At 43.3% G+C, this 26,939-nt stretch overlaps 1 protein-coding gene across 1 annotated transcript in view; it reads right to left on the bottom strand.

The window, feature by feature from the left end:
• Positions 1-26,939, bottom strand: part of LOC118792727 (lethal(2) giant larvae protein homolog 1-like) — a 49,501-nt gene that overhangs the window by 1,185 nt on the left and 21,377 nt on the right. The window contains exons 4-22 of the mRNA XM_036550638.1: positions 26,757-26,887; positions 26,359-26,505; positions 20,652-20,814; positions 19,913-20,048; positions 18,840-18,894; positions 18,333-18,487; positions 17,666-17,883; positions 16,938-17,005; positions 16,497-16,650; positions 15,163-15,267; positions 14,531-14,823; positions 13,410-13,563; positions 13,148-13,301; positions 11,882-12,165; positions 11,452-11,716; positions 10,660-10,771; positions 7,958-8,040; positions 3,549-3,672; positions 1,660-1,742 (exon numbers count right to left, since the gene is read on the bottom strand). Of these exons, the coding sequence (XP_036406531.1) occupies positions 1,664-1,742; positions 3,549-3,672; positions 7,958-8,040; positions 10,660-10,771; positions 11,452-11,716; positions 11,882-12,165; positions 13,148-13,301; positions 13,410-13,563; positions 14,531-14,823; positions 15,163-15,267; positions 16,497-16,650; positions 16,938-17,005; positions 17,666-17,883; positions 18,333-18,487; positions 18,840-18,894; positions 19,913-20,048; positions 20,652-20,814; positions 26,359-26,505; positions 26,757-26,887 (2,880 nt within the window). The 3' untranslated portion in view covers positions 1,660-1,663. The remainder of the gene's footprint in view (positions 1-1,659; positions 1,743-3,548; positions 3,673-7,957; positions 8,041-10,659; positions 10,772-11,451; positions 11,717-11,881; positions 12,166-13,147; positions 13,302-13,409; positions 13,564-14,530; positions 14,824-15,162; positions 15,268-16,496; positions 16,651-16,937; positions 17,006-17,665; positions 17,884-18,332; positions 18,488-18,839; positions 18,895-19,912; positions 20,049-20,651; positions 20,815-26,358; positions 26,506-26,756; positions 26,888-26,939) is intronic.

Genomic DNA, 26,939 nt, shown 5'->3' with positions numbered 1-26,939 from the left:
CATTTATTTAGGTAACATCATTATAGGGGCGTATTCAAAAGCCTTTGGGCATTTTATTTGCTGTGTGCTAGTCTCTTGTAATTCCAGGAGAGACCACTGTGTGGCACTATAAAATAGACTTTTGGCTTTCTTTGAAAACACGAAGGAAATGGATAGGAAACTGTGAAAGGCAAGAGGTTATCCGGAGAGCTATAATTACATGGAAAACTGTCGCCCTCAACGGATGAAGGGGTCACTTTGATGTTGTGAATGAACTATACATGTGAGAGATTCTGGCAATGGCACAGTTGGAAAATGGTGGCACAAAACCCAGCTGATCTATACAATGTGTGAAACAGGAAGATGAGAGATAGAAAACCCAGGGAAAGGAAGGAGGACAAAGGGGGGAAGAGGAAGACAGGAACATAAGAACACACACCCCCCTCTGTGTCACTGTGTGTAGCCAGGACCGCAGGACCTACAATTGTCTGTTTGGAGTAAACACATGGATCCTGTCCATGTATGGCAGGATTACACAGATTTCCAGAAGAAATCACAGCCTCTCCTTTCTTTTTGTAATTTCCCCAAGAATAAGAGAAAGCAGTAAAGTAATAAAACAAACTCCTCCTTGGCCTCTCTGTGACGCCTGAAACAAAAACAAGCTGAGGGCGTCTTTCAGGAGGCGCCTTTTAAAGATGGCACTGCAAACGGGTGCCATTGTCAGCTCTGTGCCTGGGTGAGGTTAACATAAGCCCCGCATAGATGTGCCAGTGTCTCTGGCTCATTGTGCAAATTCCTGCGTGGCCTGCCAAGAGCTACTCGTCAAGTGCCTCATTCATTAAAAACGTCCACTCCATTGGGCATCTTCCTGAGCCACATGGATTCCCCATAACAGATAAGCTGCCTGTAGTCCATCGCTATGGAGCCCTTGGCACCCTCTTCCTTCCAGAAGCAGGGAACAGACTGCAAGCCCCCCTCCAGCCCACCCCTTGCTCGGCTTCCCTTTTCCTTTACCGCTTCCGAACTCACATCCTCCCATAGTGGATCCTCTTCTGCCGCTCCAAGTATCACTGCTCACTCCAACATACAGGGAACCAGCCCGTTTCTCCCCCTCAGATAAAAACACTCTGTTTTATGATGTTTAGCTAATGCATACCAGATTGATCAAACGGGTAACTGACTCACCTAAACAGTTTATATTGCTTTTCAGTTTATAAGACATTTTAAAAAGTATTCTCAATCCAGCAAACAAACAGCTTTATAAAAAACAGGGCATTTTCCTCTAATGAAGTACTGGTAGTTGGCAATAATATGTGGTGCATGTTTTTTGGTGCCTGGAGGAAGGACTTTTGAACATGAAACTGTAAGATGGGGAGGACATGAGTGCATTCAGATAATTATATCTTAATCAAAGATGTCTGCATAGTAAATTATGCAGCTTCTATGTACTACAAAGCCAAAGTCTTTGGCTTTTTTATGCACTTGCATCTCTGCCAAAACAAAAATAGGATTGAATGAGACGACTGAAAATAAGAACATGCCATTTTATGTCCCAAGGTGCACAGCTGAGAGTCCCCAGTCTGAAGGTTATACTGGGGAGGGCACCGGTGGACATGGGCAGGCATCTGGACCAGAGTGCCATCATGGGACTTCAGTGAGAAGGACACCGGCCAAACTCACCTCTTCAGTTGATGAGGATGCCTGGAGACCGCCCGTCATCCTCCGCGATATTCTTCAGATTCTTTTCAGCTTCGTCCACAGACCTTTGAGAGAAGAGGGGCAGGAGTCAGTGTCCTGTGTGGATTTTGACATAGTCTTCACAGCCCCCGATGTCATCTAAGTGTACCACCGTTATTATGGGGGTGCAAAACGAAGAGCATCTGAAACATGCTGAACAGTTTCTTCACCTCTGAGTTTCACTTTTTCGAACTTCTACAAATCCACTTCCCTTAAACAACTGTAATACCACACCTAGTATTTCTAAAGACAATCATCCTGTAGGTATTAGCTCTGCCACATTCAAGAGCCATATATCCAATAAAGACAGTAGCTGTAACAACCAATACAAGGAAACATTAACTTGTAATCCATGTGATGAAATCAATGTCAAAATTGCCTCTCAGTGTATTATGAATGCTCCAAAAAATTTGGTTATATCATGAAATAAAATGGAAGGCAATTAATTACCGTCCACAAAGAGAGCACTTCTACTACATTTAACAAAACCGATGGACTTCATTAACAGACAGAGACAAAAGGGGGCCTGCCTCTCTCCGAAAAACCGCAGCCGTGCTGAGTGCCAGTACAGTCCAAACACAGGCCAGCTCCAGGATGCTAATTGTGATGACCCATTCTTCCCCCTCCTCCAGCTTTGCTGACCTAGATTACTGCATTAATGAAGAGTGCAGGCTTTCTTCTGGGGCCCCTAGCAAGAATGGAAGTTTCTGTTGAGCAGTCCTGCACCCTTAGACCAGAGGGATGAAGGAGAGTGGTCCTGACACTGCTCCTTCCAATCTCCCCCATGTATCTCTAAGACCCAGACAGAGTGACACAACCCTTACTCTCCCAACCGGCTCTTAATATTAGACCGGGATGAGCCAACTCAGTTTAACAGGCATGACCAATGTCCTGCAACGCAGCCACTATCTCAAGACAGTGACAGCTACAATAAAGATGCATCTTTTTCTTTCATGTAAACTGCAGGCGTGAAAGAAGAATTGCAGTTATCTACACCGAGGTGTCAGCATGAGTGTGTTACTGCATGTACTCTAAAACAAAGTCTTAACCATATTAAATGAATGATTTAACACAATATGCAGACATCTACTCGACTGCATACCAAGCTAAACGTATTTTAAATTTCTTATGGTCTTTTGCAGCAAGATAAGAAAATGTGTTCACATCTCATCAAAGTAAACCAGTTATTTTCAACTTGCAGGACCACTCCTGCAATTGAGCAGGATACTTTTACAATTACAGTACATTTCTTGCTGCTGGCTGAATGATCTGCATTTTTTTTTTTTTTGCAACCGCTCCCACCCACCCCCCCCCCCATTATTCTCTGTTGTCCCTGGGTGTGGAGGCCTGTCTCTCTCCCTCTCTCACCCTCGCTCTCTCCAGCAGCAGGATTTACATCTGCTGTGGAGGCCAGTGTGCGGGGGAGTCAGTTAAGCCCAGAGAAGAAATATGACTGGAAACCGGGGCTCTAACAAACTGCTCTTTGTAATGGGGGACAGCATAAACAACAGCCTCTTCCTGCTGGATAATATAGAATCTGTGCCGTTATCACTCCCCTGCTACAGGGACAAAAAATGAGATGGTAGTTCACTTAATGCTTTCTGTATTTATGTACTCGATCCTGGCATGGAGGTTTTAATGGTAAAAATAAGTCAAACCACCCCATCAGTACTGACAGTTTCAAAATCTATATGACAAAAAGGATAAGGTCAGAGCCATGGGTAACCACATTCTGAAATGGAAAACCATGTCTTACTCTCTTGTTGTGGATAAGGGAAGTAAAAGAATGAGCATGTTTTATTTTGTGTCTTAGGTGGAAGGAGAAGTCTCACGTTAAAAAGTCTTTGACGTCCTCAACAGTGATGTCACCGGTAGTGTCAAGCGTGATGTCAGCACTGCTGTTTGGAGAGTCCAGAGCAGGGGAGGACAGAGCAGCCTGGATGTCCTCTAGAACTCCTGAGAGAGAGAGAGAGACGATGTCAGCCGAGAAGAAAAGCACTGCCATTGTACACAAAGTAAAACCAACAGTACTGAGGAGTAGGAACAGATAACTGCACCTCAATACTCAAGCTGTACTCCAGCTTCACACTATAATGAAACACATTACAGTTCAGCTGCTTTCTCCAAAGATTTCTAGCAGATGAAGTCACTATATGACCAATGGAATGAAACCATGTGTATTTTGCCATGTTCCTTTTACTTGTCTCCGCTGAAGCTGATGTTTAGCATTATCCCCAGATGCTAATCCAAAGAGAATATGGCTGAAAATCTAACAATAGTTTGACTTCAAAACTAAACTCCTGTTGGGCTCTTAGCCCCAAGATGGGTTTATCTGTGGCTAAAAAATGGAATGGCAGTGAGAATTATGAGGGTAAAAGGACACAGGCTATGTGATAATGTCACTAATCTGTAACAAGTGTCCCAGACTGACTGCTCATTTGCAGTCCCCAGCTGTGGACACACAGCCTATCAGAGCACACTCAGAGACAGCAGCTTTAAAGTCACACAACCCCTTTCCTTAACCCAATGGGAAGAGGAGTCATCTGGGGCTTTTCATGTCCACCGGCATCTGTTGAACACTTCAGTTCAAAGAGTTAAAAGGCCCTATACTGCACACCAGCACAGGCACATCCAAACATGAACTATAAGGTAATAATAATTTACCAGCCATGTAGGCATAACGGCTTATAAAAATGAACCATGAAATCGCCATGATAAATGTAAAAAGCTTGAAATTTCCAAAAGCAACAAATGTTTCATCAACTGAATCTGTGGAATAGGCATCTTTCATGTAAGCCCCTAGTGAGCAACAAGCAACCCTCCTTCCTGCCTCAGTGCATACCCCAGTTAAGAACGTTGAGTTAGCTCACAACGGCTGACCTTACAATGCTGGTAAGCAGATAGCAAACATTGAACAAGCTATACACTTCCTCCATTCCCAAAACCCTAACCCTAACCCTAACCCCAAAATCCACACAACTTGCACGCATTTATACAGTTTTTCAAGATTGCACAGATTCTTGACCGTAAGAGTAATTTCACTGTAGACTTAAACTGTAGCTTTTTGATCTTCACCTCAGTCATAGTCAGTATCTATTTCAAAAAAGTTTTCATTTGCTTTGATAAAGAACACAAGCTAATCTGAAAGCCTTTTGTAACCTCCTTCAGACACATAAACCTCAAACAGTCCACAACATACCGTTCCATCTCTCCTTCTGTGTAGGTTGTGTCCAGCTACACATAGAAATTGTATTGCTTTAAGATAATGAGTGACATACTCTGGGGGATATTTGATCTACACCACATCAAACTTTAACCAGCACTGCAGCAACCCTTTGCAAACAGGCCAAAGGCATGCAACTAACTTTGTAGTGGACTGGACTAGAGGCAGATATAAAGGAAGTGACATGGAGTGACATTGTCTTTCAATTAAAATTTTAAGAAAATCAGCCTTTCCAGATAGCTACAATATTATGCTTTAAAGACTCATAGGGAGATCTGACTTGCAGAGAGTTATAAATCGAGTGCCCTCTGATTGCTCATGCCTTTAAAGGGGAACGTCATCTGCTGACATCAGAGCTTGAGAAAACTCGGAAAGGAAACTAAAATTTCTCCATTATAAAAGTTTTGCTTTTCAGTATGCTACAACTCTATGATGTTATGAACAACATAGCATTTTAGATATTTAGAAGCTACTGATATTGTAGTATCTGTCATGTTAATTTACATATCACATTTAATTTACATGCAGGCTGGACACAGTGCTATACTAACCCATCTTCTGCTTTGGCTGGGTATTTTGGCAGGATGCCCATTTTAAAAAGCACTGGAAAACCATTTTATTTCTGTGCATGTTCACTGTAACTATAGGCAGGAAAAGCAAATAATGTTGTCTTCTTTTAAGATGCAAATGGATTAATCTGGTTTGAAATTACAATATAACTACACCAAACAGGCTTATCAACTTTTGCAAAATCCAGATGCATTTGCCAAGCAGCGCTGCATACAATATGAGCAAAGAGCTACAGCACTTTGAATGAATATTTAAAGACTCATTAACCAGACAAATTAAATTGGTTTTCTGATTAAATTTGGCAAGGTGCTGAAGCTGGAAAAGGCCATTACTCTGAATGTGGGCAGAACAAAATCCTGAAATTGCCCTAAAGGTCACTAAACATGCAAATAAGAGTTTGCCAAGGTTTCAGGACTTGATCATCATAAAACATTGAAAGCTTCTGGCACAGTTTGTATGCTCTTATAAAGAAGAACACTTCTTTTAACACAGGAACTATCACATTTAAATATGGTTCATATCTCATGCACACATGATAATGATATGCACATAAGACTCTACAGAGGAGGAGACTCTTGAAGCACACAACGCCATCGGAAAACCCAGCATTGTCACAATGATCCTTTTTAAATAACCTTTTAAATAAATTAATAACCTTGGGGAATGAATATAAAAAATAAGCCTACAGCCTCCACATTCTGTGCAGAGAGCAACAGGGTTCAGCACAGAGAGCATCATACAACGTACAGTGACAGGGTTGAGTGCCAGGCAGTGCTGTATCCCCTTTGAAGGCCTTGTTCCCAAACAGGGAGGCATCACTAAGACACATCAAGCAACCCCTACAATGACTTCGATAAAACTCAACACACCTGTAATAAACTTCTGTAAACTTGCATGTTCCCTGTTCATCTTAGAACCAGAAGGGAAATGAGAAGAAAAACGAAAGAAAGGATAGAGACAAAAAGTTTGTTGTTCACTGTGGGTCAGTTCTTACTGATAAATTGTGTTTTCCCAAAGTGGAATTTCCCCTCATGAATTTTTAATATAGGTTTTATTATTAGGACTGGAGACTGGAGAGAGTTTCTGAGGGGAGTTGCCATGGACACTGCTGAGACACTCCTGGGTGATTCATCTTCGCTGATTAAAAGCGGCGCTGAGAGCGAACAGTAGCTGATTAAATCCAGGAGGTAAAAAAAGAGCTGGAAAAAATCAATATTCCGGCAGGACCCAGGAGGCAGAGGTCTTAAACCTAACCAAGCATATTTACCTCAGCTGCTGCAGGAGTTATAGCCAGGGGAAGCAGTGTTAGTTCATTCAGCCTGTCCTGTACTGTTGCTATGGGAGTGCAGATCAGAACGTCCCAGATTGACAGGGGGGCACCTTACACGGTCAAACAACTGCTAGACAATCCAACTCCCCTTTGTGTGGTGTTGTACAAACCCTTTTTATTACCTCACAAGAGAGAGCAACCTCAAGGAATGGAAAACAGTAGTAAATAAAGCAACTAACAGCTTTCTGCCATGCAGATGAAGACCAGAAAGTTATTGCATCTGAAACCACGTCAGCCTTTAACACTAACGCTATTCTGAAATCACATAAAATTCACATCAAAATCCCAGCATGAAATATTGCAAGACATGCATTGATATTGTTTGGGTCATGTTTTATTTGCTGGGAAAATACTGTTTTACATACACAATCAACAAGCAAAGCACTGGATTAGCCAATTCACTATACACCCTCCACCATAACAAGCAGAGTGACAAATTTAAATTTCCATCAAAATATCAACTGAATGATTTTAACACAAAGAACACATATTGAGAGAGTGTTAATGTTCAAGAAACCTTCGTCTGTTCAGCTTCTTCAGCTTCTATTTTAGCTACAGTTTAGCTGGCAGTACAGTTTAGCTGGCACAATTCAGCATTTTAATTTCATCTGAGCAGTTGATGACGGTGTGCACACTGCCAACGATGGGGAGGAGATGTGCACAGGGAGCGATGCCTACAGTAGAGCATACAGACAGCTGGCTGCTCTGTTTAACACAGAGTCAAAACTACTGACAGAGCGCTTGACTGAATCAACTACAAGTGTGGAGTGGCCCCATATACTGTGTATTTATACCGTGGACTTTTATCAGGGAACAGGTAGAAATACGAGCCTGTTAGGTTGTTTTTCTAAATTTACACAATGAAATGCTGTAAAAATGTAACTGTGAATCATGGCAGCACAGCATATGCTTAAAAATCACATGGACTACACCCAATTTGTACTGGATGGCATTTCTGCAACATGTGTTGAAATGACACTTTTCAGGACCATAAATTTTGACATGGATAAAGAGAAATAGACGTTTCTTTTCACATTGTATCTAAAGGCTGTTCAGTCTCTCTCTATATGAATAAATTCATGACCTCACAGTGTGGGTGCACGGATGAAAGCTCATACCTTCTGCTTCCCCAAGGGAACGGCTCTCCCCTGCGGGCTGCACTTTGTGGGTCCCATTGGCCTGAATGGAGGCAGTTGTGTTGCTGCAGGGAATAAACAGCCATACAACATTACACTCCAGCTTCATCTCTTGGTCAATCAAAAAAAAAAATTCTGGTTTGCAGCGTGGCACACCCAACACCACAAAGCACAGAACAAGAATTTGGCAAACTGACTTGCCGTCATTTCTTTCTGCTGGTTCAACTCCAGCATTTCCAACCCTCATGTAAAAAGATGTCAACATGGGGTTGATTTCAGGGCTTCGGTCGCAAAGGTAGTCTTAAGGAAGCATGGATTAGTTCAGGTTATTGAACTACTAAAACTCAAATTAGCTGGGTAAACCCATTTCAAGACACCAGTTTAGGATTAAATGATCACTTTAACTCAAGATAAGAATGTGCAAACTTAGATAAATCACTAAGTGGTTGTGCATGTCAAAACTGAAAAAGCAGAGATTATTCTGATCTGAAACTGGTGAAAAGGAGGTTAAAGAAAGGCAGATACTTCTAGGACAGGATAACTATGCATTTGGAAAGATATACAAGGGACTCAAATGCATCTTCCCATAAATCCAAAAACCACAGAGGCATATGCTTGGCAGAATACAGGAGACTGTCAAACTGTAGAGTATTTATGACAAATAGACACTGAGAATTCTGCAAAGTAGCATACATGAACGCTACTAAATTTGATGGATTTCAGTTGTCAACCCATGCCTTCTGCAAAGTATAACAATATGGACAAATTACAATAATCAAGCAAGTCATGCAAATGAACAGTACTACGGTTAAAACATTTTTTCACACAACACAATAGTAATTTTAGAAACACACTGCTCCCTGATGATTCTGGAAATAGTTACAATATTATCAATAAGGAGTAAGTCATCTTGTGTACTAAGGGAGACGCAAGCTTGAACTGCAACACTGCAGATGTCCTGGCTAAGGGTTACACTGCCATTTACCTCAAATACAGTAAATATATTGTGTTTATTGCAAAAACAACCACACCGCTTACTTGGCTCACTGATTTAGCGGAGTATGAAAGCAACACTTATTGCATGACAATTTTTTTTGAAGGCAAATCTTTTGTGAAACAGACTTCAGGTCCAAAGTGTTTCCATCACACCTGTCAATCCAAGGTCTAACACGAAAACTACTTCACACCATAATGACCTGCAACTATAACAGAGTCATAACAAAAGTACACCAAACCTAACTCAATAACCTTCCATCACCACAGTTTGAGCATCCACTATATTTTCCCTAAAATAATATCTTTCACAGGGAAAGTAAACAGAAAACAATCCCGAGGTCTCCTAAGCTACAAATCCAAACACCACAGAGCCTGCCTGACCCCAGCGCCCACTCTGTTCTTCTCCTCCTCCAAGGAGAGGAGCTTAAATATTTGAGATTCCCCTGGAGTTGCAGTGCCTATGGTGGTGTATAGAGCAGGTGATAGAATGGCATGCAAACACTGCCGAGTGCCTCAGTGCTGTGCGCTGGCGCTCAGCACGCTGTGCAGTTGGCTCTCGGCGCATTCGCAATACTGAGCACAGCCCTCTCCCTGAGCACCCGCAGCCTTGCTGAACGCGGATCCCTCCATTTGGTCTGCACAGAGCGAAGTGCGACATATTTATGACTAAATGGAAAAAAAATATATATCTGGTGGTCACTTTGCGTTTTGTTTTTTTTTTGTTTTTTTTTATTTGGAGATGTCTGAGACAAATTTTGATTTCCAACACAGGCAATTAATCAGACTGTTTTTACTGCTTCTTAATTGAAAGGCATTTTTCATGCAGACAGTCCCCACACCAGCCCAAAAAACCTCTCTCACAGATCTCAATGCAACAGCGCTTAGTGAAAAGCAGGCCACGCCCCAGGAGTCCATTAACATGACTGTCATTTCTGAAGGCAACAGGGTGAAGAAACATTAAGGCAGCCTCTGTCTTTCTGCTGTCAGTTTTAGATAAATTCAGGGAGATTATTCTGAGATTGTCGTGTTAACGGAATGTGGCATGTTCACTCCCTCCCTCCTCCTCTCCTCAGGAGAGGAGTCATCTCACACCCAGTACTGAGGAGCTGTTAAACAGAACTTCTGCAGTGCAGACGCTCATAAACTGCCTCAGCTTAAAGTCTCCACAAATTAAACTATAAATCGTAGTAAATATGAAAAAAAAAACACCATATAAAAAACTACACTTACTACAGCAGTTCTTTTTCCAGACTCTGCCTACCAAATTCACATCTGCTGTATGTAAGGATCTATTCTGATAGAAGAAACACTGCTCAGTAGAGGACGCCTCTACACATTCTCAGAAATTTCTTTGCAAGCAGAACTGGGGATTTTTTTGCATTTCATTTTTAACAAAGTCCATAGATGATGGCTGTATAAATCTATTTTGTTCAACTCAAAAAATGACTCCCAGTATACGAATTAGTCACTAACATTTACAAAAGAACCTGTATGAATACGAAGTGTGACATATTAAGTCTGTTCATGAAGCAATTACAAAACTGACAGAGCAAGACCAACTAGTGCCTTTCAGTGGAGCTGAACCAAGCCGAAGTGGGTGTACTGAGTGCATTTCAGCACGATGTGGACATACAGAGAGGAGTGACCCAGGCTGATGGAATCACAGGGTCACTGGTCAGTCCAGTTACCTGATGGCAATGTGGTGAGGCCGGTCCACATCCACGGTGCAAAGCGGCTCTGTGATGACCCGTGCGGACAGGGAGAAACGCTCAAACTCCGACGGCGAGATCAGGTAAAACCCTAGCGCACAGAAACACAACAGCACTGTAAGTACCACCCATACACTGTGGGAGAGTGCTCAGGCAGAGACTTGCCACAAATCAGTGCAACACATATACATGGTCAGAAAATGGCACTGTGCACTGATCTATGAAGGGTTACATTGTAAGAAAAAGGACGAACAAGTGTTAATATAAAAATTGTTTCACAACATTGTTAAAATACAATAAATTTGGCACAACGTGCTGAAAATATTAAAAGATACTAAGTGACTAAAACTTTTCTGATTTACACTGCATACATTTTTATTTTGATTTACATCAAGCAGTAATCACTATTCTTACATTACATTCTGTTACTGGCATTTAGCAAATGCTCTTATCCAGAGCGACTTGCATAGGTAACATTTTTTTACATGTTACCCATTTATACAGCTGGATATTTACTGAGGCAATTCTGGGTTTAGTACCTTGCTCAAGGTCGCAACAGTAGTGCCCCAGTAGGGAGCTGAACCAGCAACCTTTCGGTTACGGGTCCTGCTCCTTACCAGCATGCTACACTGCCACCCCACTACTGGCATTGGGGTGGCAATACTCACTATTGTTCATGAATTATTACATATGCAGCAATCTCTTGTTCATTGGACTATTAAAGCATAGCATATTTCCACATTCACAGGGAGCCTGCAGGGGCACACTCACCCTGTCCTGTTTTGGTGAAAACGCAGGAGGCGATCCCGCTGATGTCCTCCTTGCGGATGCAGTCGTATCGCACCTGCGGCCGCAGCCCTGGCACGCTGAACACGTGGATGTCGCCCAGGTTGGTGAGGCACACCAGGCCGTTCTCGCTGTACTCCTCGGCCGACACGCTGCCGAAGTTTGCCAGCGCCACCTTGCGCACCCGGCAGCCTTCGTGGGCCGTCAGCTTGAACTTGGTCTTGGCGCTGACCTTGGGTAGCGTGAACACCTGGGGGGGACGGTGGACATATAGAGGTGTTTACTGCTGTGTGCCATGTGCTGTATTTTATCTGTGCATGAATTAACATTCACATTTACTCATTTGGCAGACACTTTTATTAAAGTGACTTAGAAGTAAGGCAGGAGTACAACATAAGCAAAAGCCAAAAGTCACCTTAAACTGCTCCTCGGAGGCGATGAGGACCGAGTGGCTGCCCTGCATGTCGGGGGCCTTGGCCAGGTCCCGCGACACCTCGTAGGGCTCGGGCAGAGGGTTCCCCCGGCCGTCCAGCACGGCGATGGACACCACCGGCGCCCGGTGCATCAGCTGGATCTCCTTCCCCAGCACGGCCTCCACGCTCTGCTCCGAGAACTTCTCCTGCGACGGCACCTCCAGGGCGTAGGCATACACCGAGCCCGAGTTGGTGCCCGCCCACATGGTGGGCCCGTGGTGCGACCCTGCAGATGCAGCAGAGGGAGCAAGAGAGCGACGTGACACCACTGCACGACACTCACTCTACCTCAGCAACACCAGCCACTACAACGTCATTATGAATAAGTATTCTGGGATCAGTCTGTCTGTGATCAAGACTGTGCAAACAGATTTTTTTGGTTAGATCCTTGAAATGATGAATGGCTCTTCAACTGGTTTAAACAATGCTTAATCCAAGACAGTATTTTGCAGCTAAACAGGGAAACACAAAATGCTTTCCATATTTCCCTTTCTCACGGAACATGAAACTAGAGAGAACTGGAGAGAGTCTGACCTCCTAACCATCCCTGTTCTCATAGACAGAGGAACTCCCACTGATCCCAATGCACCACAGCTTTAGGAGTGGGCTCTGCATATCTTCTGCTCCATGTTTCTGCTTAATTGAATCATAAACATGGTTTCCTGGCAGCTCAAGGCTACAGTGTTGTTCCCACCAGTACAGGACAGACAGGAGACGGTGGAGGCTGCCCAGAATGCAGGCGCTTCTTGCACCAAGGTCTGAGCACTCCCACGCACACTGGCCAGAGCGCCGCGGATGAAAAAGCACTTTAGATATCCAAAACTGGGTTATAATAACTACCATATTTTTTAAAATTAGCACCGAGATGAAAGTCTGGTGCAGCACTGTGTGTTTAGTCTGAAGTTATTGCCTGAAGTTTGATTCGCTTGTTGCCCATGTAGTTCTCTTAACTGAGGACAGTGTAAGATCCCTGCAGACACTTGAGTGAAGACAGGGAAAGCAGATGGGCCACACCAAGTGTAAGTAAAAAGCAGTAACTCCAGATTAAACTCCCACAGCTATGGCATGCACAACTTAACACCAGATCCATGTTGCATTCATACAGTACATGCCAGCAGCCAAAAAAATGAGACTTACAGAAATACAAAACACAAGTTAACAATAACTGTGTTACTTCAGATGAAGATTGCATATATCCATGGTCTTACCGTCTCTAAGGTATGTATCGGCGAAACACAGGCAGCGCACCACCCCGGAGAGCGAGTCGTCGGCAGAACGGGGCTCTATCCTCCTCTGCACCGGCGCCATCTCCACATCGTGAGGCCCCGCCTGCTCAGCCAGCTGGGCATTGGCCTCCTGTACCTGATGGGGAGGAGCCCCGTCACTCAAAAGCCACCAAACATTAAAAAAGGGACAAGGCTTCCCTCTGTAATCACCTTCCTGCGATGAGACCATGCATGGGGTACTCACCTTGCTGGCTGGACTGCTGACCACCACTCGCTTCTTCCCGGAGACTCTGCTCTTGCGGATTCGTCTGAAGGACTGGCGTAGGGACTTCTTCAGTGACTTGACCCGGGACAGGGGCCCCTCCATGGCTAGTGAGTCGTTGGGGTGCAGTGTACATCTAGAACATGGCAGCAAAACGCTCAAACAAATATCCACTAACACTCTGACACTACTACTCCCAGAATACAGTGTTTTCCTGAATTCAAAGAGTTCACAATTTGCCATCAACACTGCAGACATAGACTGATGTAACCACGACCACTGATTAAGGGCAGTTGTGCAGTAACAATACTTTGTGAAGGAAACAGTGAGAGTAATGTTTAATTTAATTCCAATATTTACTTAACCTTGTTATCTGGTGGGCTGTGACATATTGTAATGCCAATAATGCAACACGTAATTTTGTTGTATTGTGTAGTACATCGAGCAGCCATTTACCAACACAATTGCCATGACCCCCCCCCCCCCCCCCCCCCCACATGACGAGACGATAGCTAGATATTAGGTTTCTAGTTTTCTTTGTGTTTTTTTTTTTTAAGTGAATTTTAATAATAAATGCTGGCCTGTGTGCAATATTAACCAGCTATTGAAGGTTTGTGAATGTTTGTGAATTCCACCACAAAATTTCAAATAACAAGCCAAGGAAGGGAAGCAATTTTTTGAAAATGAACAGCTATTTCTTGATGTGTAGTTATAAATTCTACTGATGATACCAAATGGGAGAAATCAAAGTTTTTAAGTGATTATAAATCAAAAACTAAATGGTTGGCCATAGTACAGCTGATACATGTACTTACACGAATGTAGCTGCAGGAGGAGTTTACTTTTTGGTAGGAAACCATAACCATAAACATAAGTCATCCTGACAGATAACAAGAGTGTTGGCACATGTCACATGCATAATAAGAAGCCCTGATGTCACACCATGTCAAATCATTATGGCTGAGAAGAAGGGAACCATTAAAATATGAGGGATATAATGTTAACAACTCTTCCCTGACCACTTAGACAAGGTGCAGTCTTAAGCTCTGTGAAATGTTTAACATCCTCTTGGATAAAATAAAATGTTGGGGGGGAGGGGTTACCTTGCCAGGACGGGACTGCGGCGGTGGTAGTCAAACAGGCCAAAGCCGTGACTGGTCCCAAATGCAATGAGGTTCCATTCAGCGTGCAGCGTTACCGCGGTAACAGCTGCTGGGGGCATGCACTGCACCAGCATAATGGGGTGGAAGCCGGGGGCAAAGCTGATTGGTCCATTTTTAGGGGCCAGGCGGTCATGACCCTTCCAGGTAAATCCCTCCCTGTCTTGAAGGAGGTCCACAGTAGCCACATTGATCATGTGTTCTGATTTCTCCTCGCTAAGATCCATCACTAGGACCTGAATGGGAAGGACAGAAGGGACTGTCAGAAGAGAATGCAGCACTGGGTCCACCTTCTCATCACATGGACACTCAGTCTTTAGATTGTGCATTCAAAGCAAGATTCAAAACAGATCTCAAATCATGTTGAACTGATTTAGCTAAGAGATGCATCTAAGCAGTGATACAGACACACAACCAGGCATTTTTTTTTACTTCATTATTTGACTGAAATGCCAGGAAGTACTGGGCTAATAAATATTAAATATTTCATCAAGATAAATGCTGTACCAGTTATTTGTAAGCTGTTTGTAGCAGCATTATAGCATTGTAGCATTCATTACACCTCAGTATCTTACCTGGCCTGCAGTCCCTGCTACCACTAGCTTCCCACTATATTTACACAGTGAAATCTTCTGTATTCCCAACCTTGGGTCATCACTATACGGATCAAAACATCCCACCTAAAAAAGAAAAAACATGAGCATAAAAACAAATCAGCACCTCACAGGCTCAGATGCACCACAATACACACACGCATAGATATTGTGCTGACTTGAAAAATATCAAGATCACATTTAAATAGCAATTGTTTTAGATATTTACACACGTGTCAACATACTCAATATGTCCTGAACTCCTGATAACTATATTTTTAGGACTGTTATAGCATTGTGAATTTAAGAGTATATAAATGACAGGACTAAGCAAAATAAACAGCACTGAAACAGAAGCAGCTTCATACTGTGCAATAAAATGGAGTATGCAATTATCTGATATGCAGGGAGTTGACAATATGTATTAAACAGTTAATATAACTGCCCCCCCCCCCATCTTTCCACCTCCCAGTCTCCACCTGCCAACCTTCCTGTAGTTTATTTGGAAAGATGCATGAAAACAAACTAAGGAATACGCTTAACCCCATGTAATAAAAATGTAGGAATGTGCAGGAAGGCGACCCGCAGCAGGACAGCGTTTCATCTCCTGCAGATGCAAGGGGGAGCACCTCGCTCGGCAGACAGACAGTCTGCTTTTAATTAGAGAAGAAAACAGGGGAATATTCCAGTGAGGACCCCATATGTTTTGAGAGCTGCATGCCAAGCTGTAGTCTGGTTTCTTTTAGGGAAGGAGGTGCAGGCTGAGGCAAGGGGATGTGAAGGAAGAGCGGAAGGGGAAGCAGGGGAGGATGCTGCAGACTGCACCTGTCTGAACAATTTTCTGAGTTACATTTATATTCTGGGATTTACTGTGGGATTTGGGGGTGGCAGTGTAGCATAAGGTAAGGAGCAGGGCTTGTAACTGAAATGTTGCTGGTTCAACTCCCTGCTGTTGTACTCTTGGGCCAGGTACTTAACCCACAATTGCCTCGGTAAATATCTAACTGTATAAATAGATAACATGTAAACAGTGTAATCTGTGTAAATTGCTCAAGATAAGAGCATCTGCTACATGTCAATAATGTAATTTGAACCAAGTAACATGTATATCATGGGCTTATAAACTGTATTGTTTCAGGGGCAAAGCACACAAAGCCCATTATTCTACCATGGAGATAGAAATTAAAACACACAGGTTCTTAAATGGTCAGGAAATTTGAAGAGCATGCAGCCATCTCCCTTAATTAACTGATTTACAGTGATTCTTAATCCAGTAAATGGCTATCAGAACAATTCAGTGGTTGGCTGGTTCTCACCTTCCTGAAGGGAGGCCACTCCTCCTCCCCCGCTTGTCCCAGACTGTCATTGTGGTCACAGTCTGTCTGGAAGATGTTGGCGGTGCTCAGTTTGTATAGAGGCTTGAGGGACACCCCTGATGCATCCCAGAAGCGAACTGTTCCATCCTCATGTCTAGACATGCAAAGGGAACAAACACGACCACTGATGCCACTCTGGTAGAACACAAATGTTTTTTGGTACAAGTGGTCTATGTATAAGTTGCAGACCAGCTTTTTTTGTGCTGAGCATGTTTTTCAAGAGCCCACAGCTTCCACATACAGATACACTATATCACTGTATTCCACATTCTTCAAAAGGCAAAATCAGCAAACAGCGATTGGTAATGAGATGCTCTCCTGCTTTATGAGTGCAGCTCCTCTAAATTCATCACAATCACACAGTGTTCCATGGATTCTTACCCTGTTAGTAGCAATCCGTTGTGCTTTGGATCAGGCGCCAGATTCTTTCCCCCATTGATTGGCCACTTCTAAACATGTACAGAAGAGAAGTATTACATCTTGAGCAATAGCTACATTAATTATGATTTTACTTTTATGCTGCTAGCTTTCAGGGCTAACAGATATGAAAATGAAAAAGATATTTACATTATAAATCCGACTCAACTTGTTGACTTGCATAAATCTCAATGACATTTCAATCTTTTGTGGCTTCTTCATTGGACACGCCAAAGTGCATACACATAAGCATGAGCTCATATAAGAGGAACCATTATTTATGGCATTATTATCAGTTGTCGGAAGGAAGAAGGGACACTCTCATCTGTTGTGTTATTTTTTAATAATTTATCATGCACAAGCCCTGTAGCCCGAGCAGAGCAGGCAGAAAGTTTCACACGATTTAGTATTCGTTTATTCTAGTGCCACTTGGTCCTCGACAAAGGTCCGCAGGGGAGGGGAGCCTGACTGTATAAATGTGCCAGCCAGTTGCCCATGTTTAATTTAAGCCTGTCCCCTGCTTCTGATTAAACACTTAATAATAAACTACCAAGAGTGCTAACATAATCACACTGACATTAGTACACCTGTGGAAATTTAGTTTCTTTTCATACTTGCAAATGTGAGTGTAATGTCTGTATAACCTGAAACGGCCTATACACAGTCTTGGAAACTTCAGGACTTTTCTTTACCATGTGTGTCTGTGGTGGACTCTGGTACTGTCCAGCACTAATCACCCTCTCCCACAACTTGGTTGGCACATTGGAGATGTGGCAAGAGCAGGTGATGGCAGAGGAGTGCAGTGGAGCGAGGTATGGAGAGGGAATGGTGGGCCACCCAGTGGTCAGGAGGTCAATCACAACCAGCTCTTCTTCTAGCAGGACCACCAAGGCAGTGGGGTCGTCAAACTCTGAGACAAACAGCGGACAGGTGTCACAAAACAGATGCAAAAAACACTCTAAGAAAGACATGCCAAAGTCCAAAAAAAGTGTAAAAGTATCAGCTTTGTTTCCAAAGGGAAAACTGGTGCATGTTCTGCAACTGCCAAGATTTTCCATTTTAGCAAGAGATCTGTGAAATTAAGAGATCAGGTTCTCTCTACAGCTGCAGATTTTTTAGTTTTTGAGTGACACACCTCACAAATGTTCTTTTAGAAGCACTGGAAAAAATTACTACAGAAGCCCCAAAACGTACATTAAAAATAGGCCCAGATTATAAACTTAATACAAAAAGAATGGTGTATTACACAGAACAACCCTTAACTGGCATTAAGGGCTGTTGGAGATTTCAGTTACATTGGGAATGTATAGATAATTGTTTACTGATGCTTTTTTACAAATCATTATTCAGCCCTCTCACCCTTTTCGCTGTCTGTGTTGTAGATGGTGAAGAAGTCGATGACGCGGGAGGTGAAGTCCAGGGTGACCTGTGTGTTTTCCTGCAGTACTGTCACACAGTGCCTGTCTCCATAGCTGGCCCTAGGCATGCCTCCGCTGAACAGCACGAAGGGGGCTCTGGAGTGGGCAAGAAATGAGTTCATTCTGATCTTGACCTTCTGACACCCGTCAATGGAAAGCCAAAACAGTGAGGCCAAGTTTGAAATTATCTGCCTATTAATTTAGTAGTGGAAAGTTACAAACCAGGTTTATTGATCTGACATTTTTTGGGAAATCAATCCTTTTTTGTTTTCCATTAATTCTGTAATTACAGCATGTCTTTAGGTTTTGTATGTAAAAAAAAAAAAAAAGAAAATGTCATGGACTAAACAGTGCTTCACATTAGTCCTAACAAAACACATATGATATGCTGATGTGCTGGGTTGTGGTGGTGCCTTTCTGCTTGCCTTTACACAAGGCTGATACTAACCCCAGTTCTGTCGTCCTCCACAGGATCTTGTTAATGGCTTTGCAGGGGAAGGGGCCTAAAAGGTAGAAAAGAATGGCTCCCAGATAAAACTTTAGCAAACACTTGCCAATTTCCTGGCTAGCCCAGGGAGACTGGCATGGTGCTCCGTGGTTAAGCACATGTTTTAACAAATTCAAACAGACAGGAAGAGAGTTGTAAACTCCCCCAAGCTCGTGCCGTTACCGTAACAGCTAGTTGTGAAAACACTTAACTTTCATTTGTATTCTCAAAGTGGCACAAATTAAATGCAAATGCGTGCCTTGGTGATTATTTAATGTTGGTTACAATGAATGAGCACAAAATGGAATAGAAGGTTTTTAAATTCCCGCAGGAATCAATTAATTCTGTTAATGTTTGTGTTCTAATACTGTCTCTTATGTTTAAATAGACATGGTTATTGAAAAGATAATCTAATTTCTAACACCTACAAACTCTCCAAGGATGACTGTTATTCTGTGTCCCACAGAGGGCTTTGGCCTTTATGATATTTCACTTCATTCATCCTTTCCTCTTGGGTAACTTTAGTGTGTAAATGACACGGAAGCCTATCCAGGGCCATTCCATGAGAGACATTTTGACATCTTGTCTCAATAGTAGGATATATTGAATTAGAACAAGCAATTAAATTATTTAGTTCATACTTGTTGTGTAATCCTTTTCAATGAATTTCACAAAAGCACCCAATTTCTTTAGGATAATACATATTTATAGAGCTTCATTCCAAGCATAATTTCAGAAAATATTCAGAATGAGCCTGAAATATTAAGGATGCTTTCTTGAGACCACACAAAGTTAGAGACCAAAAAAGGAAAGAATGAAGCACAATCAGGGTGCTGTGTGAGCTCATGTGATACAGGTGAATTACACTAAAACTGTTCTTCTCATTACACCATGGACTTCAGATCTGAACAACACTTTGCATACACCAGCTAGTTCAGACAGAGGACAGGGCCTTGACTGACATGTCCCACCTTTAACCTGAGGCTAAAGGTGTCCATCAGCTGTTGTGGGGGGCAGCTGGAGCAGGTGCTCACCGTATGGAATGATGGATGACACTGGTTGCTGTGTGCGGGGGTTGCTGCTGTTAACAGCCCACACCATGTAGCCCCCGTCACTGTGGGAACTAACGAAGGTCTTGCCACTGCGCTCCCATGCCAGGCTTTCTAGTTGCTGTGGGTTCAAACACCAGCAAGTCAGGCCTCAACAACAACACAAGTTGTCACCAAAAAGACAAGTGTGCCAGATAGCTGCAATAGGTGTGTATGTGTTAATAACCCAGAGCTGAGGTTTTATGTCTGGGAGAGATTTAGGCACCAACAGGAACAACTATCATCATACTGGTTGAATGTGTATAGTTTCTCCTTATTCATCTTCTATTTCCAAATAAGAGAACCCATTTAAAAAGCTGAAGTGCTTATAAGCCTTAGATCTTGATAATGAAATGAGGAATTTAGATTGAGCTCTTGATAAAAGCCAATCCGACACAAAATAATTATCACCAATATCATGAACGTCTTGATCATGTCTGTAGCTCCTGGGAGAGCAGTTAAAACCCTGATGTCTGCTGCAGAGGAGGCCGACGTAAACACTTCAAGTCTAATTCTGAACAACGTGTGCTTGAGCACGTTGGAAGAAAGCCCTTGTAAGTAAAGTAGCAATTAGTCATTCCTGACGGAAGTGGATGTGGACAGTTCCAAGAGTGACTGCACTGTAGAGTCCCTGTATAAACGATACATGTGTGGTACAATTGAGGGGGGCAGAAAGACCACACACCTGGTTCCCTAAGAAGAGGTTGTCCACCTGCCGGGTGCTCTGGTCCCATAACACCACCAGACCTCTGCTGTAGCCGATGAGAATTTTGTCGGGGCACTGTGGGTGTTCCTGTAGGGACTCCACCGGTCCCAGGGATTTCCCACACTTATAGTCCTCTGGGAGGCTGTGGGCACACAATACGCACTAAAGCTGACTGTGACTAATGCAATACGGTGCACAAGGGAAGCACCATCATTATAGTTAAAGGGGCACCTGGGCTTTTCTCTGACAAAAATGAATGTGTTTGTTTGAAATGTACAAAGCATGAATTAGCCTTTTGAAAGCCATAATTGGAGCATGCTAGGTACACAAAACATTTTTCATTTTTATTCATTTCAGCTCCATGAAGCTTTAAATGTATAATAAATGTAAAACAGTAAAAGCAGGGTGAACTAGTGATCATTTTTCACCCCGTGGTTCACTTTAAACAACCACTTAAATCATTGCAAATACCAGACATGTCCCTTCAGATCACTGTCAATGTATCACAAGTGCTGAGCTTGTGGCAACTGCAATATTTCTTGCAGAACAGTCCCATGTTTATAAGCGTGATAAATGCCATCTGTAAACATCATCCCATGAATTATCCAACACTTCACAGTGCTGTCTGAATGCACCTTTGTCTTGAGTGCTCAAGCCCCAAACACATCACAGATAATAGCTAGACTGAGCACAGGGGTGCTTTGAGATCGCTTCCTGGCCAGATGCAAGCACCAGAATGTGTACTCAGCTGTTTGGCAAAGCCCGTCAGAATACAAATTATAATCATTACCCTGCATTGAGACAAGGCCTCTGATTTTAAGTAGGATGCACTATGCTTACAACCACAAAGGTCACCATTCAGGAAAGGATACGAATGGCCCGTGGTTTTTGGGTCCAAATTGATGTCAGTCTAGCACTGTGCAGCCTGCACTCGAGAGAAACCATTCATCAGAACCAGATTTGAACTTCAGCTCAAAAGCAACAGCATGCATCATTAAAAGAATTTTGCACAAGCGTGAAATTGAATTGCATATGAGGCGTCGGTGCCAAGCGTGGATCCTGTTGAAGAATGTGGGGGCATATCGGAGCACGGTGGAGTGCCGGGTAATCTGGAGTTGTGGACCGCTTCCAGTGGGTGGAACGTGCACGCCACATTTATTGAGCCGGGATGAGGTATGTCCATGTGGGGGCAGGGGATAGTAGTAGGTAGAAGAGAAATGGAATGAGGCTTTGGTGGCTGGGCTCCAGGTGAGGCAGAACGAGGCCAGGAAAAGGCAAAACTTCACACAAATGACTCCACTTCTGGTCTCCATGGTAACTCTTCAACCACTCTCCTTCTCACACAAGCATATGGAGGATAAAGCACAAATCAGACAACTGAAATTACAGGGTCACCATGGAGGAGAGAAGTTGTTCTGTGAAACATAGCGCTTTCAATGCTAGCCTTACTGTTGACAGCACAAATCCCACAGCATTCCACATAACAAGAAACAGAGCATTTGATTTTGGCCTCCAAGTAATGTATGACTAATGATTATATGATGGGTTGTCAAAAAGAGGAGGGCACACCATTTCATAAATGTCTTTCAGCAGAATAGGAGTTACATTAAAATTGCTTACAGTTTACAGAAGCAGAATAAAGAGAATATATAAACAAACAAAACATCACCAAAAAATAACAGAAGTAAAGTAAAAGTAAAGTAAAGGGAACATACTATTGTCGCAAATGAACATACTCCATATTAAATGCATTTAAATGAAATGCCACCATTCTGCAAACACCCAGAGCAGAAACTGTAAACCACACATTACTACGCTGCTACTTCAGTCACATGGTGAAGAGCATCGGCTTTGGCAGCTGCTAAAAAAGCATTTTGTTCAGTACAGGTTACTAGCTGACACATGCTTATTAACAGGGGCTCAGATAAGCAGCCTGCTCCTCCAAACGAGGTCAGTTAATGAGCAGTTCAGGGGTTCATCTCAGCAGCAAAAGAAACCTGCCATTAGGGACAGCCAGTGTCAGGGCGCAGTAAAGGGTGTAATTTACCACCAGCTTTAACAGGCTTTTTAAAATGGAGGCAACAGACTAATGAGTCAGTTTAATTGGTGCTGTAATGAATCACGACAAATCACAGCAAACTTCTGAAAAGTTAATAGCAGTCTTCAGTACTTCTTTCACCACCCCAGACAGAACAATCCTCATTTACTGCAAAAATCCAAAAATACTGTTCTATTGCTGCATGAATGGTAATAGCCTTTCCCCCAAACTAAGTGTGACCTCAAAGACTTGGTCAAAGGGAGGGGGGACACGGAGAGGGCGGGAGGGCCCTCCTGGGGGGCGGAGGGATGGGCGCAGCTGGACGTGTGGGGCAGGGGCCAGGTTCACGGAGCGTGTGGGCGTTTGATCCTCGAGTTCAAAGTGGCTGATGCCAGCGTGAAACGCGCCCCGCCTACCACATACCCAAACAGGGAGAGAGCCGGGTCAGGAGATGAGAAAATAAATAAAGGGGCTCTCACTGGCTTCATTAACCGTTATATAAAGAGAGTCCACAGAGAAAGAAGACAGCCCCAGAATACTCATTACCCCGGGGAGGCTCGGCTGGAATCTGTCCACGCTACTTTGCCACCTTTTCTCTTTGTCCCAGTCCAGACGACTGCTCAAAGAAGCCTGCTGGGGCGAGGATGCACAGGCTAACGGGCACAGAGGAGGGAACCCAGGAGAAGCAGAGAGGATTATGCTCCCTCTCCCGGGATTTCCCGCACCCGCTCTCCTGTGGATATGTATGGATCACATGCCAGTCAGCAGAGATCAGGGAAATAATGACATGAGCATGCTACTCAAAACCACTTCAATGTCACCACGGGGGAAAAAGATCAGCTGGAGGTTGGGGGGCTGACTGTTGTCCAGTCATTTGTCTTTTGAGAGTCTCTGAGCTGTCAAGCTGAGAAAGAGGGAGAGAGAAAGGGAAAGGGAAAGTTAAAGGGAGAGAGAATGAGAGCTGGGGAGAGACCAAGAGAGAGCACGAGAGAAAGAAACAGGCAAAATGTGTGCACAGATCTAGTTTTAATACATCCCAGACAGCAGTGTGTAGTTTCAGCCAATCAAAAGCTGCCAACAGTTTTAGTCCATTTCACCTGCCCCATTTGCACCAGTGTAAGACCTGATCATAGCATAAAATCATTAAACCCTTTGCACCTACAAAAGTAAGGCATGTTTATGACCACCTCCTTCCTCTCCCTAAAGCAAAGGTAGAAATGTAGAAAAAGGCAGTTTAACACAATATTGCAGTACAACAGCTACAACAATAATATGCAGACTTATTGTAGTACACCAAGGTAAAGAAATACAAAACATGAAAAAATAATCACAACACAAGCAAAACTTGGAATTGTTGGTACTGTCGCATACTACTCCGGTAAGACAATTCATCTGCCATCCTCTCTCTTGTTTAATCAGTCCCCCTGTCTCTCTCCACTAGAATTTTCTTTCCTCTGCTGCATTCCTCTTCCACCAGAACCTGCAGGGCAGTGCTCAGCTATCATCAAGCGACAAAACACAGGAACTTTAATTAGCAGAAAAAGGCAAATCTGCCCTTGTGCCAAATCAGTTTCTCATTTAAACTTTTTTTGTTTTGCTTTGACTTTTATAAGTAGACAAAAAGCACAGACCTACCTAGTGCCTTCCACAGTTTGCCTGCACTTGTAGCGCAGGAGCAACAGTGAAACTGCAGGAAATTAGACTCCAGGTAAGCAAAGCAATATGCTAAAAACACCACCGTGAAACAAATCCATCTGTGTCTTGTTTGAATGTCCACTGCATTAGATACATATCTGATGTGACTTGCACTCACTTCCATTCTACGAGTGAAGTCATGTCTCACCTTGGAGGACAGCTTTATGGCGTTTTTTTCTAGGAGTAAACCGACATTCCTCTACATAATTACATGTATCTATCATTAGAAAGATGAGTCAGATAACTGTTTAAGTAACTAGGGCCAAATTGCATAAAATATACAGGTGAACAGAGAATAAAGGTTTGACTCTCCTCGTAGAGGATGATTATGAAGCCACTGCTGACATAAGAACATTGTGGAAGGGTACAATGATACTGGCATACAACATAATATGACACACTAATGACTAGTCATTGGTAGAAGGTTTGGAATGACAGTCATACCTTCTTTCCATGGAGGCATACAGCTTCTGACAGCTATACCTGCACTAAACTGAACTAAAGGATGTGGCAGTTAGGGACTCGGTCCATATTGCAGCTGTGCCATGCGGAATCTGTAGGTAAACTGACCTGCAGCAGGGAAAGGCCTACAAAGCCTGCATCTCAGTTCAGAGATTTGGGCTTGCTGCAGTCTCTTGTTTTGTAACCAGACACCATTTTACCACACCACCATGTGGAACTGGGGAATACAGAGAACGTGCGTTTATACACTGTGGTAGGAACCACCAATCAATGTATTGTAAATGGGCTGAATGAAAAAGGCAACACTCTTGGATTAAATGTCAAACTCCAAAAATCCAAAATCCATCCAATAAAGCACATATTTTATGATCTCATGTAAACTGTATTAAATTGATTCATTGCCATATGGAGGAAAAATCTTCACTTACGATTCACTCATAAATTCAAAACTGTCACAATGTCTCAATTTTAAAGCACTTATCGTCACAGAAATGAGTTAATTGCGGCACTTAAAATGGCATGCATTCTGAAAAGTCCACCTGTATTGCTGTATTCCTGAAAGTGATGCCACTCTAAGTATTATTTATTTCTTGGAGGTGGAGGTGGGATTGCAAGGATTATACAATTATTAACCTGCCACTGCACTCAGGTACAAGCTGCATCTCAAGCAATGACAGGCTCTACCTGTCCACTGTATCAACAGACAAACGTCTATATGTCAACATATATAACACTGAAAAACAAAATCCCATGTCAGTCACTGTGAACAAAGATCAAAAAGCAACTTTGTCTCCTCATGTCACTTATTTGAGTAAAACCTAAATGGCCTCCTCCCCTCCTGTAGCTGATCCTGAATGGGTCAGCCTTTACCATCTAAATCTCCTAAGTGTGCGGTTATTCATGGCCAAACTGTAGCCTACACTGTAACCTTTACTCCCAACAATTGGTATTTCTTGCACAGGTATTTTAAGGTCCTTTGCAGCCAGTGGAAGCACAGCTACTGCAAACAGTGCAGGAGGAGCCAGGGTGACATCAGAGAATCATAGACTACACAGTCCAGCAGTTCTCTGATGCTAACACTTAAAACAGCCAAAGGCTTCTCTAGTCCCAACCCATTTTACACAAGTTTCATGAGTTGTTACTAATGGATTCACACTGGAACAATGAAAAATGTCACTTTCAGTCATTTAATTTGAGTGAACCTCTATTTTGAGATTGAGGTAGTCAAAATGGGGAGCCACAGGATAAAAACGATAAAATTAAATTACGCTGTTGGTCAATATATTTTTTGTTTTTGTCTTGTCAGATACAAACAGAACACAAGAATCAATTTCTTTCCTTTCAAACAGCAGACCCAACAGAGTCGCACAATAGAGGGGTTTTAAGCACAGCTGTGAGAGGCAGCTCAGAACGCACAACCTGGGCAGCATTTTAGCCCACTGTACCATGATCAGAGGGTCACGAGAGAAATGATGCACCTCTGACACTCACCTCTGCATGATCTCATCCTGGAACAGAGACCGGGCATCCAGGAGACTCAAGCTGGGCAGCTCCAGGAAGTGGACTCCCCCACCCTCCGTGCCCAGACACAGCAGGTCACAGCTCGTCTTCAGCAAAAGTACCGTCACACGGGTGGCACTGCAACACAAGAAGAAGCACCGGACTCGAAACCTGGGAGCTCAAACGAGGAAGGGCTCACCTTTTGAAGAGGCCTCCTACACGATCAGACCCAGACTATGGCTTTGAAACAGAGGCAGCACACCCATGAGCTTAGATATGTAATCCTTAAAGGGAGAGGACTGTGCAATGGGTCACTTCCTGAATTGTTCCCTATACACCTCAGCAGAGGTCGGCAGAACTATTCTCAGGTCAGTGGGGGATGGGCTCACCTGGTGCTCTCGATGCCCGGCCTCCCAGGCAAGGTGAAGCTGCAGATCTCCTCCAAGTGTGAGCAGCCTTCTCCCAGGTTAATCTCCCACAGGTGGAGCGTGTTGTCATCCAGCAGGGAGAGCAGGCGCCCCTGTGACATCACACACACACACAAGTCACCTTCTGTCACCACTTTGCACTCA

Source organism: Megalops cyprinoides, chromosome 1 (genome assembly GCF_013368585.1).
Source record: "Megalops cyprinoides isolate fMegCyp1 chromosome 1, fMegCyp1.pri, whole genome shotgun sequence".
Classification (NCBI taxonomy): Eukaryota; Metazoa; Chordata; class Actinopteri; order Elopiformes; family Megalopidae; genus Megalops; species Megalops cyprinoides.
Note: the sequence above shows the minus strand (reverse complement) of the source record. Positions and strands in the feature narration are given on the sequence as shown.